Here is a 22165-nt window from a genome sequence, read left to right as displayed (position 1 = left end):
AAAGATCCATGTTTCATTTTTGGCACCATGTTGCACGGCTTGGACCTACTCTATGGATATAGGGCCGGTTTTGATCATTACACTTGGGCTTGTGTCACACCCATTAGGACTATTAGAAATATACTTCGTAGTAATCATCATTAGTTTATGGAGATGTCAGGTTCACAATGAGCATTGTATACCCGGATGCACCTATTAATTTTGATCACAGGTTCACCGACAATTATATTATTGAAATTTTTGACAAGTGCTTAGGACTCTTTATACACTTATTAGGCTAACCATATACTTTGTGTAAGAGATTAATGTGACAAATAAATTAACTTAGACATCTCAAAAAATTAGAAAGTAAACAAGTTTCCCATTCAATGTACTATCCCCCTATTTGACTCTTTTTTAAGGTAATTTACCAGGTCTTTGAGCAAAAAAAACATAACTAAATTGCCCGTGAGTTGGCCCTTCAAGTCAAAACCACTTGTATGAGAAACATCATGGCAACAACAAACCTTTGCAACCAATTCCTATATTTCATTTGGATAAGTTGGATGAATTGGTCATATTACTTAAAACCAACCAGGAACACAATCCCCCTAAACTCCTTATCACTCGTGGCAATTCCGTTAACACTACAACAGGATGAAATCGATATAACAAATAGGCGAAAAGCATTCTGAAGTACACAACAGAACCACCAGCATCAGTCCGCACACGGCCACACATCTTGTTTGAACTGTTGTGCTACTCATTTCTGGGCAAACCCTCAGTCAGCCAACATCCTGGTCCATCTTCGTCTGGTTATAAAGTCAGCTAAGACACAGTACTGCTACAATCAGACTGTCAAAAACATATGCTATATACAAAATCATAATCTGTAATACTTATATATTGCATAATCGCCAGTATCCATCAGAACGATATACTCGTACAGTTAACTAATTAAGGTACTAGTGTACTACCACATGTAATCATATGTACACAATATCATTACAATACAACAGCACAAACAGCCAACTCCTCGTGTTTCAAAAAAAAAAAAAAAAAAAAACAGCCAACTCCTCGTCGTAGCAAATGATCATATATATAAAGAATCAGCCTACAAGTGTAATGACAAAAACTCATCATCACTTTTACGTTTTACCAGCAATAAACGTATAGATGTAAAACAAATTTATAATCCCTTTCTTCAAATACAAAGCCAAAGGGTAAAACGAAGGGATAAAAAAAAAGAAATCACATACTACATGCTTAAGAAAAAAGAAATAAAGAATCTAGACATAATACAAGCTTCTTCAGTCCTTCATACTTCCTCATTTGAAAGGGAGCGAAAAGAACAAACATATTCTTACCTGCTTGCTATCTTGCAGCTCCTAAAAAACGGCCTACTTTTGGGGGCTAATCCCCTTCTTCAGTAGATTTCCGAACTTCCGGTATAAAGGTTTTTTCTTCTTCTTGGAGTCAGAGTTTGCACCATTATCTGACGGAAGCTCGTTCATCTGATCAATGGTCTCAGCAGGTTCGGTCTTGGAATCAACTTCGTCGTCCAATGAACCTTGTTCTGTTTCCATCTCAGTCGAGACATCTCTGTCGACCTTGTAGCTTTCCCACATCTTTGTTTCAAATTCTGGGGTTTCATTTCTTGGCATCTCTTTATTCTCTGCTACTACAGTGGGTTTACCATTATCTTTATTCTCAAGGTCAACTGAAAGATCAACAGTTTCGACTCCCTTGCTCACACCATTGCTCAGTTCAACAGGCAAATGCTTCTCACTTGCTTCTGTTTGCTGAGGTAGAAGCTCTACTGATGGCATATTCTCGCCACAATGTCCATTTTCTTCGGAAAACTCTACCACTTTTGGGAGCATATCATACTCTTTGTCACTGTCTGAGAGCTCACCATTTTCTCGGGTTCTTTGGTAGGCCTTGGCTTCTTCAAGCAATTTGGTCAATTCGTCTATCTTCCAGACATTTGCATCTTCTGCAGCCCGAAGCTGTTCAATCTCTCTAATCATATTTTGCATTTCATTTTCTTTAGCACGCAGGCTGTCCTTCAACTTCAAACTCTCAGCCTCAGCTCCATCACGGGCTTCGTTTAAGGAAGCTGTCTCAGACATTGCTTCCCTGAGCGAACTCCTTAACTGAGATCCTTCCTCCTGTGCTGCATCAGCTTTATCTTCTGCTTCCCTAAGCAAGTGCACCAGCCTCATTATTTCTTTCTCCATTGAGGACTTTTCTTCTTCAGATTTTTTTACATTATTCACAAGCTGCAGCTCCTTTTGCTCCCACTCAGCCTTAGTGTCCTCATAACACAGCCCCGACTGTTCAACTAGTGATTTCTCTTCTTCTAGCCTCTTTATGCAGTTATTCAGCTCCAGCTCTTTCACCTCCCACTCGGTCTTTTGGTTTTGGTGCTCTAATCTTGATTGCTCCATCATTTCTGTAAGATGGTTAATCTCCTGCTTGGACTCATCAAGCATGCTTTCATACCTCTCATTCGATGCCTTCAAAACCTCCTTCAGATCTTCCATTTCAATATCAAAATCTATCTTCGATTGTTCCACTGTGTTTGTAAGGTGATCGATCTCTCGCTTTGAATCTTCAATAATGGCCTCATACTTCTCACTTGTTGCTTTAAGAACCAGCTGCAGATGCTCAATTTGTGTTTCAAAGTTTTCATGCTCTACTTGACTTGATAACAAACTCTCTTTGGCTTCCCTTGCTTCAGCAGAAACTTCATGCAAAGCTGAAGCTAAGCTTTCCATGGCTTTCTTGCTCTTCTCCTCTTCTTCTTTCAATGTTTCCATTTCATTAATCAGTTTATTTTTCTCTTCTAAAAGGTCCTGAACACTAGAAGCTGCAAGCCTCTCATTCTCCAGAGCCTGGGCTTTCTCTTCCATCACGGTTTCAAGCTCAGACCTAAGAGATTCAATCTTCTTAGCTGCATCCCTAGATTCTTCATTTGCTTTCTCAAGATGGCACTCTGATTCTTCCAAATCTACTTTCTTGTTTTCAAGCGAGATTTCCAACAGTGAAACCTTCTCCTTAAGGGCTGCAATTTCACATTCTGCATCATGTAGCAAGTCACTATTTCCTTCAAGCTGCTTCAAAATTGACTCAACTGATTCTGACGCTGATTTCTCCAATTTATTTGATTCTGTCACCTTCAATTCCAGTTCCTCAGCTCTGCTTTTCCATTCATCTAGTAAATTCAAGGCATACGATTCAGCCATCCTTGCAGCTTCCAACTCTACATTTAGCTGCTCATAAGCCTCTTCCTTCTGAACCAACTTCTCCTGGAAGCCCTTTGCCACTTGTAGCTCTTGCTGTAGAGACTGCATATCTGATTCCAAGTCCCTTACAATTTTTTCATTTGATTTCTCTCTCTCGACCAAATCCTCTTCAAGATCCTTGGCCTTTTCAAGCTGTTGTTTCAGGAAATCTATCTCTGACTTGAGCTCCATAACAGTCACGTCAAAGGATACCTTCTTCTCAGCCAACTCTTCCTCGAAATACTTGGCCTTTTCAAGCTCTTTCTTTAAGGAATCAATTTCCAACTGTAGCTGAGTAACAACCGTCTTATGGGACTCTTCTTTTTCAATCAACTCTACCTTGAAGGCCTTTGCTATCTCAAACTCTTGTTGTAGAGAATTTAACTCTGATTTAAGTTCATCTACAACATTTTCATAAGAGTTCTCCTTCTCTATAAAGTCAAGCTCACTACACTTTGCCTTCTTGAGCTCTTCTTCCAAAGAAGCCATTTCTGATTTCAATTCTGCCACCGTTACTTCGTAGGACTTTTCCTTATCAATCAAGCCCTGCTCACATGCCTTTGCCTTGTCAAGCTCTTCCCGAAGGATTTTCAGCTCTGAATTCAAATCTTCCACAACCTTCTCATAAGATTTATCTTTCTCATGGAGTTCTTGTTCAAAGTTCTTAGCCCTTTCAAGTTCTTTTCTCAAGGAATCCAATTCTGATCTCAATTCTGCAACTAACCCATTCTCAGAATCTCCACTGTCATCCTTTGACTCAAGCAAACCCTTCAGCTTTGCAAGCTCAGCTGAGAGGTGTTCGGCCTTTTCAGCATGAATCTCAGCAATCTTGGTGGCATCATCAGCATGGCTAAGAGCCTGATTTTTAGTATCAGTAACCATTGCCAACTCCTGCTTAATCCTTTGAAGCTCCTCAGTAGCTGTGAGAAGAGCAGTCATATCTAAAGCATGTTGACTCCTCACTGCTTCTAACTCTTTTTTCCATTCCTCTTCTTTCTTCTGTGCAGTATCAATTCCTGCTTGCTCCAATTCAACAGCTCGGAATTTTTCAATCTCTGAACTCTCCTCGGCTTGCTTTTGAGCCACCAAAGACTCCTCAAGCTTCTTATTAGCTTCATCTGCTTGTTTCTTTGCCTCTTTCAACTCATTGAGCGCATGATTCTTCTCTTTCTCAGCCAAATGTAGCTTATCTTTTGCCTTTTTCAGATCATCTTGCGCAGCTGATAACTGGGCCTGCAACTCTGATGGCTTAAAAATACGCGGCAGTGGCTTCTGAATGAACAAAAACAGAAATTTACATCAGAATATTACAAAATTATACTGATTCCCATCAAAGAATATTACAGTCCAACCAATCCCATTCAATTCCCACAAAAGAATATTGCATTCCTGGCAATCCTATTCAATTCCCATAAAAGAATATCGCATTCCTACCAATCACATTCGGTTTTAAGTAGCTGAAACTACTATTCTCACAACATATACCAACCTAAAAATCATCACATAAACTTGCAAATACACCTATATATACAAAAGAAAAAGCAGTATCACCTAAAAGCTTACAATTCCACCAATTAATTTCGATATCCAGTCACAATTTTATCCACTTTACTACTATTTTCACTATACAGATGGGTTTATCAGAATATACCAGCAGCATCTAAGTACACCCAACACTGATAAAACAACAACAAAAACCATAATTCAAAATGAGACATCAGGGAATCAGTTAAACATACTTCTGGTGTCGAAACTCGAGTGGTGGATCGAGTAATGGATGGCTTTGAAGTAACAGACCGTGGTGAAGACCGATCAATCGAAAGCCGCGAATTCGGAGCAGGAGAAGGTGAATCAGCATCTGATTTTAGTGATCCTGCCTTACCTAATTTGGCAACTCTAGGTGTAGTTGTTGCAGACTTGCTGCTGGGAGTATCAGATCTGCCCATAGTTCATAATGTGATCATTACACATTGCAATTGCAGATCAATTTACCAAAAACAGTAAGCATAAATATAACATTACTAGTTTCCATGTTACAGAAAACTTAGAAAAGGTCCAAATTTTAGTTAGATCCAACACAAAAATTCCCATTTTTTTACAGTAAAATCAGAATTGGTATGTCACAATCTCATCAAATTTCATTGGAAAAAAACCCAACTAATCACAATATTTTATAGTAACAGTAATTACCCATTTTAAATTTTCTCATTTTTTTAATTAAATCATGATATTGAGTTTTTTTCATGGTAATTAAATAAAATTAGCAGAAATTAAAGATAACCCATTTCATCCAAATACCAAAAAAAAAAAAAAAAAAAAAAAAAAAAAAAAAAAAAAAAAACAACTCAAAGATCAAACAAAATAAACCAAATCAGATCTAAATGACAGGAAAAATATAGAAAACAAGTTTACTTACTTGGACTTTGAAGACATGGTGCTCTGCAAGTCAAATTAAAAGCAGTTTTTTGAAGTTACCAAAAAATTAATCTTGCAACAAAGAAAAATAGTAATGGGTGCTAAATTTCTGACATTATAATTCCAGAAAATATAAGAATGTGATTAGTAACTTAAATATAAGAAAGAAAAGAAAAGAAAAAAAAAAAGAGTTGAGATGTGTTTATAATAAGTTGATAAAAAAGAAGAACTCTCTTTAATTTTTTGGTTTGGAGTTTCCTTTTCAGTTTCCTGTGTGTCTGTCTGTCTGTGTACCGTTCTAATCTCTCCTAATGACTGCTTCGGTGCCCACTACGGGCACTACTGCTATACGGTTGTATCTTTCTATGAATTGGACAAATCTAACCTTAGACCGTTCTTTTCTATTCTTTTCCCAAGGTTTGTATAGTTACGATCGAGTTGATAATCGGGTTGTTTGGATTAAGATTATTAATTCGAGTTAAGTTTAAATTAAAGATATACCATGTTCGACGGTAAAATGGGCCTGACCCAAGTGATTTTATTAATGTTATTAGTAAAAACTAAAAACTTACTCCATAATAATTTTATTCTTTTTAGTCCATACTCGGAAGATGTTGTCGAACTGTGATTAATTTTGACTTTTGAAATAGAGGTTACAAGTTTAAAGTTTTAAACTTTGATTCTTTCAATATTAACGTCCAAGATTTGTGACTAGTTTGGATGATAATATTGTTAATACTCCATACTTATAACTCCATTTAATAGGCTATATATGATTTCAAGATGGTTAGGGTCCGAGTTTTGAATGACGGTATCAAATTTCCTATTTGTATTTTATAACTCCATAATAAATGTAACTTTTTAAAGAATAATAAATGTAACTTTATGTCTTTATAACACTTAAAATTAATTACTACGGAGTATTATATAATACGGATAGGTAATAAATACTTTGTATTACGGAATACATACTAGTATTTGAATCTGAAGCAGTATAAATTTTATGATTTTTTTGGTAATAATTATGAATTTTTGTTTGCAATTATTATTAGTCACGTCAAATTTTTAGTTGGGTCAGATTAAAACAGAACATAATTTTGGGTATAGAATTGTTACGTAGGTCAAATTTTGTGATGTCTACTTTTTACCTTAAATTATTGGTTGATATCGACCCGTTGTACTTTTAGTAAAATGGACAGGAATACAGGATAGTGGGTGGATATCTTGTGGCCTTTGTGGGTCATTTTCTTTTTCTTTTCTTTTTTAATTTATTTAAATCGAGTGTAGTAGTGAGAATTAAGGAGTACAGTAATAGTCTACTACTAGTACTCTAGTAGTGTGCATTTACCTACAGGAGTTTAAGACTTTAAGATGATGTTTCTCTTGCCTCTTCAAATGTTAACGTACAAAGATTAGAGATTCCTTTAACACACCCTCATCTTGCTATATTAATTTCATGGTTGACAGATCCAATACTATAAGTTATGAGTCACAGCCTCACAGGGGGATTTTCGTTGATGGATACTGTTGGGCTCGGGTTAACCACCTTGTTGGATTGCACGCAAACTCCGTTCTATATTAGTATGATATTTTCTGCTTTGGGTCAAGTCTATACGGATTTGTTTTTGGACACTTTTTTCAAAGGACTCATACTAATTGAATGTGCTTTCACTTATAAGAAAGTTATCTCTTCTTTATAAAGTTTCATGTGGGACTTGGGATGAACAACCCCAACAAACCTCCCCTCAACCAAGGACATGGTCTCCCTTCCCGCAAAACTATCTTACACCACCGCTAATATGCTATCACCACGAGACACACTACTTAAGCCACAGTATCAGGAGGACTTTTGACGCAAGGCACCACAATTGCAAGGTCACACATTTAAAGGAGCGTCCTACACCATGCTACCAAGGACTTGTACCCACGCCATCGAGCTGCAACACTCTACACCCATGTAATCCGGCACCCAATCACATAAGGCTTTGTGTTTGTCCCAATTGAACCATTGGCTCTAATACCACTTGTAAGAATCGTAAAGGGATCACTACAATACCCACTATGTCACACATAAGACAATCAACTCAAATTCAATCCGATTAACCCAAATTATCACACATCCAAATTAACACAACCAAGTCAGCAATCAAGCAGTAGCAAAACAACAACAATACCAACAATAATAGGAAGAAACGATCACAATCAACAAATACTCTTACGGTTTGGTCACTCATAATTTCTTTAAATTAACTACTCGCAGCATAGGATATGCAAAGATATTCTCTTACAAAACATCTCCAAAGCCTTGTCAAAAAAAAAAAAACATCTGCAAAGCATAAAAGAATCTACATAATCAAGTATACATGCCAAATGTCGCTCCTCTCTTTCACTAAGAAGATGCCATGTCATCCAATCAGAGATATGAAATGTATATGTCAATTAAAAATTTCCAATGTCAAGATTTGAACTTTATTTTTTCAAAAAAATAAATAAGAAGTCATCTCATCTTCGCTCCTTAAGCTCATAGATTCACTTATTTAGTCGTCGTTGTTTTCAAGGACTTATTTAGTCTTCTTAAATAAACTTAAGGTAGACAATGAGTGTTAAAAAAAAAAACATTTGCAATTATGTACTAGATAATAGATATTGACTAGAAGACAAACTTTTAGAGCTTGGACATCCATAGGATGCTTTCCTCTCTACCAATTCATTTTTGTTCATAAACATGCACAAATGCTTCTAACCGCACTTTGTAATCAGACTAATCTATCTATCTATCTATATATTATACTAAAAGACAAGCGCCTCAATGTGAGGATGACAAATGTCACTCTCTTATTGGCTTAGCTTAAGTATTAAATATATCTATATAATTACTGTTTACATATTCAAGCATAATTATTTTTGTTAAACTTCAAACAATAAAAGCAAATTTCTATACATGCATAAGATTTTCATGATTTCCTAACATAAATATTGATTTAATTTTTTTTATAATAAATATATACTTTCCAATACTACAAATAATCCATAAAGTCTTTCCAATCTTTATTTATAGTCAAGTTAAAGAATAATAACTAATTTGAAGCAATATGATTAAAGTGGCATAATTAAGGAAACAAATATTTCGTATTTTGAAAGGCTAAAATATTTTTTTTTTTTTGAAAATTAAATAAAATCGATAAGAATTTAGTTTGACGTCAATTATGAAATCAATACAAACATTTTAAAAAAAAATCAGATGTACAATAAAATATTGTGCACCTATTATAAAAGCTACCATGTAATGAATGAAAGTTATTTATGCTTTATTGATAAAAGTTACCAAAAATAGTCTACAAATTATCCTAAATTCAATTCAAGTAATCGGATGAATACAAAAGTTTTTGATAAAGATACAAAATAGTGTAAAAATTACTTTTATCATTTGTTGTGCTCCTTGACAAATACTGAATGCTGAGCCGAAATGTTGTCTTGGAAAAAAATACATAATCTTGAACATAAATTTAATTTTAATCGGCCTTTCATTGTCTGTACAATGTCTTTTACAATGACCTTTTGTTTTTCTTGCATAAAAAAAAAATAAAATAAAATAAAATAAATAAAAAAAATACTAAACCAATAACCAATCAAAACAAGAAGATTTAAAGTTAAATTGAATTAGACATTTGACGAAAAAGGGATATATATAAAATGTATTATAACTATTACTCGTGTTTTAAATTGTAATATTCGTATTAACAATGCTATTACTTATGAATTATTTTTAGAAAAACTAACATTTTGATTTAAAAATCGTGCATTGCTCATGTACTATACTAGATATACAACAATCATGTGCAATAATTTATGTTGTTTTATACATAATAATACTTTTAACTATAATAGTATGTGTATATAATATAATATTTTTTATAATATAAAAAAGTATATGTATATAATATAATATTTTATAACACGTGTCCTCCATACAAAGTGTTTGGTTGTTGGTGTAGTGGTGATTGCGATTACACTTGGTAGGGAGGACATATGTTCGCTCCCCTGCAACAACAATCGGAAGGGGAGTGGAACCTAATAGCCTAGAACAGATCCTCAAATCTGAATTAGCCCAAAGGGTGAACCGGATAGAACACCCAAAACTCAATGCATATATGACGGGAATTAACTTATCCTTTATCTATCTTATACAAAACTCCAAAGTCTAATTTTTTTTTTTCAAAATATAATAATAACATTTGTAAATTTTTGTTAATATAAAGGATATAAACCTATCAAAATGTATATATAGTTAAATTGTTTAATAACTTATATCGAATGCGTAGTTTTATTAAAATTATTTGCATGTAATCATTAAATGTGTTGGATGTTGTGTAGCTATGCAATGTCCAAAATACACAACATCCAACACTTTAGTTGAGCGACTTTGATTTAGTGATTGTACGGTAAAAAGATATTGACTTCGATCTTGAAACCTAATAGTCTAATAAATTCTAAATAGAAAAATTAAAACAAAAGGAAAGGAAAATAGTAAATGGCTTTAAATATTGAAATAAACATAACCTTTTAAATCAATTAAGCGAATTCAAGAGACAATTTTAAGGCTTTTAAAATTAAATGGGGGAAAATATATTTAAAAAGAACATTTTTAAATATATAAATGTCCATGCACTATTATAAGAGTTTTGTTAACCATTTTTTAAGGTAGGGATAAATCTTAGTAATATATACTCCGTATATTTTATTTATATAAAATTATCAGTATCCATACCTATATACGAAGTATTTGTGTTGTATACTATATTTAAGCAGCTGTTGGTTATATATATGACTATTATATAATATATAGTTTTTGGCACAATGCTTAACTTAGGAAAATATATGTTATGGTAGGTCAAATATAAGGTTATTATTGTGTCTATAGATTTAATGAGTGCGACGGGTAAATAAAACATGTATATATTAGATTGATTGTAGCTACTGATGCGGATGGTATGGTAAGAAAATTTTAGTTTTTTCTCAACGGGAGATATAAATAAATTAGTCCACTTCTTATATAGCTATGTGGAGTATTATTCAATTATTTTTCAATTAATAAAATAACATTATAAAAAATTAAAAGAAATTCAAATAACATAAAATACTATTCAAATAACGTTCCTTTAATTTTTTTTTTATTGACCATTAGTAACCAAGTCCTTTAATAGTAAATGAATTACCTTTGTTTTTATTTTTATTTTTCCTACGGGTTTATTAGTTTGATTTATAAACCGTGCATCGCACGGGCACTATGCTAGTTACTAATATATTTTGCTAACATGGTTTATAGTTTTTTATTTTTTTTTTATTTTTTTTGGGTTTAAAATCACTATCTTATGACGATTTATCTCTTATAATTTCTTTGTTCTTTTTTTATGGGAACTTTGAAAATTTTACACTATTCAAGCAAACTATTTTATCCATCTTTTTTTTATTTAAATCTTAGGAAAAATATAGTCTTATGGAGTGTTTTTAGATTTGTCTCGTATATGCTTTTAAGATAAAGTACCAACTTTTTATAATGTTTTGATCCCACAAACTCATAGTTGTGAGATACAAACCTTACCATTAATTAGACCAAGCTATGCTTGGTAGTACACCTGTTTGGTAAGTAGTAATTAGGGCTGCAAATGAGTCGATATGTTTGTGAACAACTCGCGAACAAGCTCGGTCAAAACTTGTTTATAATTAAGTATTGAACGAGCCTGAACAAAAATATGAGGAACAACTCGCGAACAAGCTCGGTCAAAACTTGTTTATTAAGTATTGAACGAGGCTGAACAAAAATATGAGGCTCGTTAAGTAAACGAGCCCAACTCGAACACCTTCGTGCTCGGCTTGTTAATGTTCACAAACACTCGTTCATATATAGCTCGTTAAAAACTCGTACATATGATTGTTCATATGCTCATTTATAACTCGTTCAAGCTCGAAACAATTAATTTCACCGTTTTAATTATTCTTAATTAAAATAGTACAATTTTAATATGGAACCAAATCAATTATAATCAATTATCGTATATAATCAAATTAGTCATGTTAATAATACGGAGTATCAGATAAGATTAAAATATATGGAATATTATTGTTAAGAAAATGAATAGTATATTTGCTCAAATTTCTCATTTATAATATCAAACACTTATTACTGCCTATCTTGTTGTTATGATGAATATCATCAAACGACTTTTCTGATTGAAGTATACTTATAATTTTTCAAAGTTGATTAATATTAGCTTAATTGAGCTCGTTCACGTTTGAGCTCGTTCACATTAGAGCTTGTGCAAGCTCGAGCTCGAATCACAATGAACGAGCTCAAGCCGAGCTCGAACAAGGTAAAACCTTAATGAACAAAGCTCGAACACAAAATTATGAAGCTCGTTCAAGCTTGAGCAAGTTCGAACACTTGAAATCTTTATCAAGCTTAGCTCGAACAAGTAAAACTCGATTCGGCTCGGATCGTTTGCAGCCCTAGTAGTAATTGATAATAGTGATAATAAGAATGAATTTGTATGCAAGCATAAGTTTGTAAAACCAATGTTTATTCTCATGGTAATCAACTAATTACCAGTATACCCTCAAAATATTATTACACTATTTTTTATTTCTTCTCAACCTTCTAACCTCTATAACCACTTGGGGATTGGTATTGAAAGGTAATGAACATGAAAGAAGAAAATACAAATTAGTGGTGAGTTTTTAGTATGATCGACGTAATTCCTTTCCTGTCAAATTACACTTAAATTCATTTTCATTACTATTACTAATAAACGATTAACCAACGGACCGATTGTATTTTTGTATAGGCTTATGAAGAACGGTTACCATTGTCCATTTAATTAGTTTGTGGTAAAGCTAACTATTAGTGATGGAGATCCATTGCCTAAAAGTTGTTGCAAACTAGACTTGTTGAGGTTGGAGTTTAATATTAACCACAACTCGTGATTTGATGGACAAACTATCTTCGTTTTATTCGTTGGATTGCTTGATTGCATATGCTTCTTATACATTTATAAAGTTAAATAATCTAATCTCAAAGCAATTGTGAAAAATTAAATGTTCCAATAAAAAAAGTGGGAACTAACTCTTGGATGTAAAAGTCAAGAATGTCACATTCATTTTATAGTGCTATATTATCATATCCTTGTCTTTTTCTTGCACCCTAACCTCCTATTTATACTTTAGCGTCGGTAGTGAGGAGATTAATTGATAAATGATAATATTACAGCACTATTTAATGGGATAAATTAGATTGTCATTAACAAAATTCAGTGCCTTCGATAATGACTTCAAAAGAAATGCCTTATTCTTGTACAAATTCTATAATATAGTAGGTGCACCTTAAGTTAGTTGTTACTTGTTAGTCTCTCTATCTCAAATTATTAGTCACACTGATTTGACGACGTAGGATTTTATTCTCTTACTCGTAGATGCTAGTAGAAATCATCAACTTATTTGTGTGAGTAGCCACATTGTGTGGCAGGAGGTATTTATATGGACTACTTATTTAGTGGTTACTTGTACTTTTGTGGGAGTTACTTACTCTCACGGTTAGTGGGTTTTCAGTGGGAGAGTAACCATGACCGATCGAATAACCTTTGGATAAATAACTCCTATAATTTACCCCTGACTAAATGAGTAACCCTTTAATAATAACCCTTGACCAAACAAGTAACGAACTCCTAAATAAGTAATTCAGACGAGTAACCCCTGACCAAATGAGTAACCCTCTACAAGTAACTCCTGCCACACTGTATGATCAACCACATATAAAAAATTATGAGTAGAAATTAGGACATTCTTTTTGAGAGGTGTGAGTGTAAACCTTGTTTTAATGTATTTTTTTTTTAAAAAAAAAAAATAAATAAATTATGCAAGCCCAAAGTAATTAACAAAAAATAGTGGATAATTTTCTTACACAAAAGTGTAGCAAGTAATTTGGGATGAATTTATAAGAAAAGTAATGCAACTAAGTGTCCATTCACATTTATTGAAATGAGTTAAATTGAATTGAACTGATTGGAGCTGAATTGAACTGAACTAAAATGAATACAACTGAACTGAATATTTTATGAGAAAAGGAAATTAAGAGATGAACTGAACTGAATTGAACTGATTGGAGTTGAACTGAACTGAAATTAAGCAGAAGTGAACAGGCCCTAATTCGGGATGAATTAGAGAAAGTGTTAATAATCAATCAATTAGATAAGTATGTGTTTAAACAGAGCAAAACTTATTTATTTATCTAAACATAACTTAGGAATGTTACTATAGTTGCGAAATAAACTTGAGCATCCCTAGTGAGTTATGACATTATTTATAGCCGAACTAATTTGCATTAACTCATTTGATTTAAACTTATTATTAATCCTTAAAAATTTCAAGTATGTCTTGCAGAGAGTGGCCATTATGTCATATGAGATCTCTCTTTCAATTCAGTTTAATATCTTTAGGGTTCGTTTGGTTCGCACGAGGGAATCGGAATGGAATGAACAAAGGGAAAGACAAGAAATGGAATGAAAATCCCCCAATTTATGGGTGTTGTTTGTTTTGAATAACAAAGGAATGGAATGAATGGAAGGCTACCAGTCCAACCAACACACCACCACCACTCGCCTTCACTTTCAACCATTTTTAGCCATCACCCAGCCACTCCACCCACTCGCTGCAACTTCTCCACAACTCCCCCCTTTGCCGCGCCACCACCACCCCTCGCCGCGCTGCCTCGACCTCTCCTCCCCCGAAAAAACCACCCATAACCCCGAAAACCCTAACCCCGATCTCCCTTAACCCCAAAATCTGGCACCCAGCCCTCCCACCACCCTCGAAACCCTAGCGGCTAGGGTTTCGAGGGTGGTGGGAGGGCTGGGCGCCGGATTTCGGGGTCAAGGGAGATCGGGGTTAGGGTTTTTTAGGGCTATGGGTGTTTTTTTTGGGGGAGGGGAGGGCGGCGAGGCTCAGGGGAGGGTCGGAAGTGATCGGAGGAGGGGCGGCGGTGGTCTGGGCTGGTTTTCCAGTGGTGATGTGGTGGTGTGAAGGTGGTGATGTGAAGGTGGGTAGGGAATGGAATGGAAATACCTAGGGGGGTGGGAATGAAGTTAGAGGGATTTGGGAGAATGAAGGGGGTAAAGGGAATGGGGAAAATGGGCTAACAAACAACAACAAAGGGAATGGGGGCAGTTGATTCTCATTCCCTTTGATGATTAACCCTAACCAAACGGCCCCTTAGTATGTTAAAGTAATCAATGTTATGTTTATAACTATTGTCTACTCCCCTCCTTATTCTTGTGATAGGGTGGGCAATGGGGGATCCCCCACATCTAAGGGTGAGCAAAAAGATCGTGTATTCGGAATTGAAACTGGAACCGGTTAGGAATCGGCGGATTCCAAACCGGAATTGGACTAGGTTCCAATTTTGGGTAATAAATTAAGGAACCGGTTGTAATCGGTTTTAATTCCAATTCTTGATTTTTTTGACCCGAAACCTATTGGATACCCGGTGACCCAACATATGTGTTACGTACACTAAATAAGTTTTAAACGCTAAAATCAAAGGAAAAAAAATATATGCAACCCAAAGGGCTGCATATAAAAAAAGCTAAAAATGAAAAGAGGACAATAAATAAACATTTATTACAACGATTTACTCGTAAATTGTCAATAAATTCTCAACTTAATACTAAAAAGGGAAGTATATTAAATGCTTATATGCAGCCCTTAACATTACCCAAAATTAAAATAGACGAAACCTTCTTTATCGAAGGAGACAGGAAAGGAACGTTTCCCCCCAAAATCCCCTAGGGGGAAAATAAGTATTATAAATTACATTATATTTTAACAATTATATACATAATTGGGTACTCGCAATCAGAACCGGTACCCGATGGTTCCAATTTCAAGTCCCAAATTTTAGGACCTGGTTAAACCAATTCCAATTCCGGATTTTAGGCCCGGTCCCAACCAATTTCGAGCCCGGGTCCTAAAATTTTGACTGGTTATTCACCGGTTTGCTCACCCTAACCCGCATCTTACTAGAAGAAAAAAAAAAACTATTGGGGGTGTTTGGAAATTGGTTTTTGCCTCGCTTTTGGCTTTTTAGTTTGGTCAAACAACCAATATGTTTGGTAATTGGCTTTTTATATTAGCTTTTAAGTTGGCTTTTCCGTCAAAAGCCAAAAGCTAATAGGAGTAGCTTTTTCTATTGATTTTTGGCTTGTTGGTCGACTTTATCACAATAAATAGCTAGCAACCATTAAAAATTTTACCAAACAACAACTAACTTAAAAGGCCAATTCATACAACTAAAACTTCCATCTAGTCAAACAAGCCAACCGCCGATTGTCAAACAACCCCATTGTCTACTCCATCCTTTTATGAGGCAAATGTTTAAATAAGTTATGAAAAATTATGATCAATTCATCACTTTAATTTACAAGATATTTACTCTTTAGGAGTGGTCGTTCACATATAGGCTCCGTTTGTTTTAGTAGAGAACATTTTTCATTCAAAATCAGTTTTCAATAGGTTTTTTTTGTTTAATTTTGGAAAAGCTATTCCAAAATCAAAATGAGGTGAAAGATATTTAGAGGAGTGAAAATAGAGAATTGAAGAAGGGAAGAGTAAAGAGGAAAAGATAGCATACCTTCGTTACAACAGGAAAAATTAGAGTAAAGCATAAATACGGTCCCTGAACTATTGTATAAGGGTAAGTTTTAGTCCCTCTCAACTTTTTTGGAGAGTTTTAGTCCCTCCCCCACCTTGAAAGGTGTTTTCCAGTCAAAAGTTTAGGGACTATGACTCAACAAATTAGTTTAGGGATGTTGAGTCATAGTCCCTAAACTAATGCCTAGTCAGCTTTAGTCCCTAAACTAATGCCTAGTCATAGTCCCTAAACTAATTTGCTGAGTCATAATCCTTAAACTAATGCCTAGTCAGCTTTAGTCCCTAAACTTTGGTTGGAAAACATCTTTTAAGGTGGGGGAGGGATTAAAACTCTCCAAAAAAGTTGAGAGGGACTAAAACTTACCCTTAAAGAATAGTTGAGGGACTGTATTTATGCTTTACTCGGAAAAATTAAAGGGGTTTTCCTAATCTAAAAAGAAACTTTCTATGTACACAAATTTTTATATGTGGCTACCCACATGGTATGATCACTTCACATATAAGAAAATTAATTAAATAATAATGGGGTTATGGTGATTGTGCAAATGGGATTACTTTAACGTATTTGAGTTACTTAAAAAAAAAAAAAGTTACTCACTTATAAAAGTGGAATCATTCTTTTAATTTTTAAAACAAAAAATAGGGGTTACTTGAAGTCTTGAATGAACAAATGAGATTATTTATTTCTAAATTAGTTGATATTACTCACTCATATAATCAATTGAAGTTACTTTAATGGACAAAATGAGATTACTCTTATAAATATATAAGGTTACTCATATATATAAATAAGGATTATTCTTATAATAAATCAATGTGGTCACACCATATGACTAGCCACGTACTTTTCTTCCATATAAAAATTGTACGTGTTCAACTCTCAAACACAAGAAAATTTAGAAATGAAAGAATCTATTTTCATGGAAAATGTTTCCACCAAAGCATATGGTAATCACAGCAATAAGAACGGTTGTTTATAATTATGATCAATTTATCAGCATCCGCTCGAGTGCTCAACTCTTTTCACAAATACCACATCAAAATAGTTTCAGAGGTTTTTCCAGTGCGGCAAGCCATATGGTGCGGCAGAGTTTACTTGTAGGGTGTTACTTGTATTGTAGGGTTACTTGTATGAGTTACTTGTATTCTGGGGTTACTTGTAGGGTGTTACATGTATTATGAGATTATTTGTATGGGTTACTTAGCTTGTATCGTGGGGTTACTTATATTCTGAGTAACTCCTATAAGTAAATCCAAACTAAAACCCCGTACCAAACTAGTAACACTCTACAACCCTTGACCAAAACCAGGAACACCCATACAAGTAACCCCATAATACAAGTAACACCTACAAGTAACCCCTGACAAAACCCATAACACCCTACAAGTAACCATTGCCGCACCATTTGGCCAACTACATACAAAAATTTGTAAAATAGTTTTATTGATAAGTGCTAAGATAAGTTCGAATGGATTTAGAATTTTAGATAATCAAATTAAATTCAAACCACTTCAAGGAAAAGTACAGGTTGAAAAGATGTACTATTAAGGGTCTGTTCTCTTACGTTGAAATTCAGTTTAGTTCAGTTCAGCTCAGTTCAGTTCAGCTCAGTTCAGTTCAGTTCAATTCAGTTCAGTTCAGCTCAGTTCAGTTCAGTTCAATTCAGTTCAGTTCAGCTCAGCTCCTAATTTCCTTCTCTTATAAAATATTCAGTCCAGTTCAGTTCAGCTCAGTTCGGCTCAGTTCAGTTCAGTTCAGTTCAGTTCAGTTTTGTTCAGTTCAGCTCAATTCAGTTCAGTTCAGTTCAGTTCAGTTTAGCTGAGTTCAATCAATGAGAACAGACCCTAAGGCTATGTTCATTTCAACTTTTTTTTTTTTTTTTAAGAAATCGAATTTATTTTTGTGGAACTGAAATTAGTTTTACTGCAATTAAAATATTTTTGCTGAATTGAAACTATTTTTTTTTTTACTGATTTTCTATTATATTTCTTCTTTAAAGTTATTGAATTGAATTTATTTTTACTAAATTGCACTTATTTTTTTACTGAATTGCACTTATTTTACTAAATTGAAATTATTTTTACTTAATATTATTTTTTTAAGGTGAAGTGAACAGGGCCTAAGTGTTAAAACGATTAACAATAAACAACTATTTACTAAACAATTTTACATAACCTGCTATTCGATTTACAACAAGCTAGTAGTTTAACACAATTAAATAATTAATTAAACCAATTAATACAACTAGTTATATCAACCATTTGAGTCCAACCAAGGACAAGAAAGTAAATCAAAGGGCATCACCAATGCTCATATCAGCTCAATCCAAAGTAAGTTGATTTGAACTATCCATTACCCCCTTAGTTAATTATGTACATCAAATCAATTTTAAGTTTTTTTTTTTTTTTTTTTTTTTTTTTTTTTTTTATACAACGGTTTAAATAAATATAACATTATTACAGACTACGAGCCTTACTAGCTCCTTTGTTACAACGAGAATGTATTAAATTAAAGAACATCTTTCGTGCTTGATCTTGCCGGGGTGAGAAATCTACCAATTGCCTTCGAACGAACATACGACATAGAATACAACATTCTATTATTGTATCCCACTTTCAATTGAACTTGGAGAATGCATAAGAGGATGTTAAACAAACAAATTTCGGCATACATATTAACTAGATGAAAAAGGCACCACCAATAGCCAATAACATAAAGTAAATGGGGTAGGGAAACAAAGTGGTTAGGGCATAATGATGAATCACATTTATATAGGATTTATAGGCACGTTTATGCTAAGTTTATAGTTGCTTTTTAGGTCTTTTAGTCACTTTTAGGTCGTAAATACATAAGTTGTTTGTTTTGTACTCTATTATGCTCCGTTTGTGTTTTTCTTAATGTTTCAGATGATTTGATAGACATTTAATTTGGACGCTTTCGTAGTGTTTGGAGTTGATTCGGATAATATTTGGATGGAAGCCGATGAATTGAGTTTATTAATCGGGGATCCCATGTTTGTGGATGTTGATTAATATGTGCATGAGACATGAATATAGCATCCACAAGGGTCGTTATGTACTTTTCGGAATTGAATTTGAGTTAGAAACGAAGTTAAACGATGTTTTACAAAGTGGCAAAACAGACCTTTGTTCACTCTTTTGATCATAACTTGAGTTCTACAGATCGGATTGAAGAGATTCAAATTTCGTTGGAAACTAGACTTGAAGAGCTTTCCAATGATAGGTCATACGCCCAAAAATGCTTCCTAGAACAGAAGATATGGCCGTTTCAATCTGAGCAATGCAATCAGCGACGAGGTGTAACACCGCAGGGCTGGCTGCGCCTCTGCCCCGCGCCCACTCGAGGCCACCTGATGCTACTGCCAGGCCGCGGCTAGGCCTGCGCCCGCAGGTCTGGTCGAGCAGCCCTTGAAGCCTCGAGTAGCTTCGTCGTCTCACATCGTACTTAGTCTTCGTGCCACGTCATCCTTTATCATCCAATAATATTGCAACTTATGTATATATTATTTTCTTATTTCTTTTCTTTCATTATTTTTAGATTAGATTTATGAAGTTTATAAATTTCCCAAGGGATTAATATTTTCCCTTATGCCTTTTATATCTTGTATTATTTTACGTTCTTTTTAGTTTTCTCTTTTGAACCCTAGTTTCTCATGGCATCTCCATGGATTCTTCCATGGATGATTCTTGGGTTTATTATTTCTATTCATTGAGGTATTTTATTTCTATCTCTTATTTTTAATTATGTTTTATTCCTTAGATCTAGTTTTAATTATTTCTTTCATGCTAGAGTAGTTTATTTCTAGGGTTTGGAAATCCATGTTTATACAATGAATCTTGATTGATAATTTTAATATTTTGATTATTGATTTCTCTAATTGATAGTGTGCTATTGTTAATCTTGCAACTTGATCAATTGTTTGATTAATTTTTGTTAATAAGAGTTTGAATCGAAAGATCTTACTTTTAGAGGCTTACCTACAATTAGCAATTCTGATTATGTTTGCGACCGAACTACATATGTTGAATTGAGAGCGTTAAGACCCGACTGTAGGCTTAACAATTGCTCTAGATAATTGATTGATTGAATTTTTATTGATATTTGATAGATTTAGAGCTATAAACATGGTGAACCATAACCTTGGGTCTTTTTATTAATTATTTTATCCCTCTTTTAATTTAGACTACTTTTTTTATCCGAATTTCGTGACTTGTTTAGTTTCTCCAATTTCTTAGAGGTTAGATTGAATATCATCTCTCTGTGGATTCGACCCTGCTTACCCTGCTACATTGTTAGTTGGATTTGTTAGGAATTTATTTTTGACAGGTGTACGACAACCTATCACATAACAACACAAATTGAATCACACATTTAAGTGATTCGGCACCCATAACTGTGGGTACCATTGATCTCTTCTCTGGGAAGGAGACCATTGACATACTATAAACCCCCAAAAATGAATTTTGAAGGCCTCTAAACATTTCATTTTGAGGAGCAGTCTTAAGATAGGAAATTTTCAAAGTAATAGATTGAAAATCTATTACTAAGCTAAAACAAAGGATATCAAGGGATAACCTTCTGAAAAACCTTCAATTGAAAAAATCGAAGGAGGAAACGATGACCAAACTACAAGCCCTGACCAATTGTATTAACCAAAGGATACCACTCCAATGGCAAACCCCCCAAAATACCCGAACTCATATATCTAAAACTATAAATAGGAGCTTAACATACTCCTTTAAATCCTCAGAAAACTCGACAAAGCCCCAATTAGGACAAAGAAAACCGCATCGAAGAGCAATAAACTTACAACAAAAACCCGTAAAGCAAGGAAAATTAAAAACAAAGCTAAAACCGAATTAAAAGTCATTCAAACAAGAAAGAAAAAACAAGGTTGGAAACAACCTATTAAACCGATAGACCCTTCACCATCAACCCAAACGACGGCCGCAGTAGGAGTCTCGAAACAAACCCCGATCGAACTCACAAAAGGAAGAAGATTCGAGAATAAATCCCAACGCAAGAACACTAAACAAACCCTAACCCTAACTTTAACTTTACAGACATGATCGTTTCGATCACCACTAGCTGGCGGCGTTAGAGGTAGCCGTTGATTCTTGTTTCATCGACCGACCTTGAAACTCGATTTGAAAACAACCTTCTTTCCCTCCGCTAACCTATTCGGAGTTTTTTTTAGAATTTTAAGTTTCTAACACCGCTAATGTATTAATTAAAAGTAAATAAGAATTTAAGGGGGAAAAACCTTTAAATAAATATGCTGAAGCATACACCTAAATCGGTAGTATTACCGCCACACTTAATAACTTATCAAGTGTTAAGGCTTACAAAATCTCAATAATACAACTCAATTATCTAAGTGAGCTATTAATAATAAACCTTTACAAACTCATTATAAAATACTAATTGAAACACTTGAGCTCCTTTAGCTACGATCAATTGATTAACCTGCTTAGACAAACTTGACTACTCACCATTAAGGACAAATTCCAAAATGGATCGTCGTAAGGCCATCATAAGAAAGAAACATGACTACTAACATAAGTAGCATAACAAAACAACACACATGTAAGCAAAAAGCTGACTAATCATCACACATCAGAATTCAAAGAATAAATAACATTACTAATTCATCAAATAATCAATGTAGTTCGAAATTAATGAAGAATCAAGTGAGAGTGTTTACTCCAATTTTGCAATACTCTCAAACAAAATAATAAAGTACTAATGACTTGGCTTGAAATGT

At 34.1% G+C, this 22165-nt stretch overlaps 1 protein-coding gene across 1 annotated transcript; it reads right to left on the bottom strand.

The window, feature by feature from the left end:
- Positions 1-1059: 1059 nt before the first annotated feature.
- On the bottom strand, positions 1060-5990 carry LOC145636200 (WEB family protein At3g02930, chloroplastic-like). The gene is made up of 3 exons (XM_081687692.1): positions 5683-5990; positions 5006-5204; positions 1060-4538 (listed from the first exon to the last, which is right to left on the bottom strand). Exons 1-3 carry the CDS (start codon positions 5697-5699, stop codon positions 1380-1382), a joined length of 3375 nt encoding a protein of 1124 aa, XP_081543818.1. The 5' UTR covers positions 5700-5990; the 3' UTR covers positions 1060-1379.
- Between the last annotated feature and the right edge of the window lie 16175 nt (positions 5991-22165).

This window comes from Chenopodium album, chromosome 6 (assembly GCF_948465745.1).
Source record: "Chenopodium album chromosome 6, dcCheAlbu1.1, whole genome shotgun sequence".
In the NCBI taxonomy this organism is placed as follows: domain Eukaryota; kingdom Viridiplantae; phylum Streptophyta; class Magnoliopsida; order Caryophyllales; family Amaranthaceae; genus Chenopodium; species Chenopodium album.
The sequence above is the reverse complement of the archived record's forward strand: the minus strand, read 5'-3'. Positions and strand labels throughout refer to the sequence as shown.

Coding starts and splice junctions, on each gene's coding strand:
- LOC145636200 (XM_081687692.1), bottom strand. Junction 4,539..5,005: donor CTCGAGTTTCGACACCAGAA/GTATGTTTAACT, acceptor TTGTTCATTCAG/AAGCCACTGCCGCGTATTTT.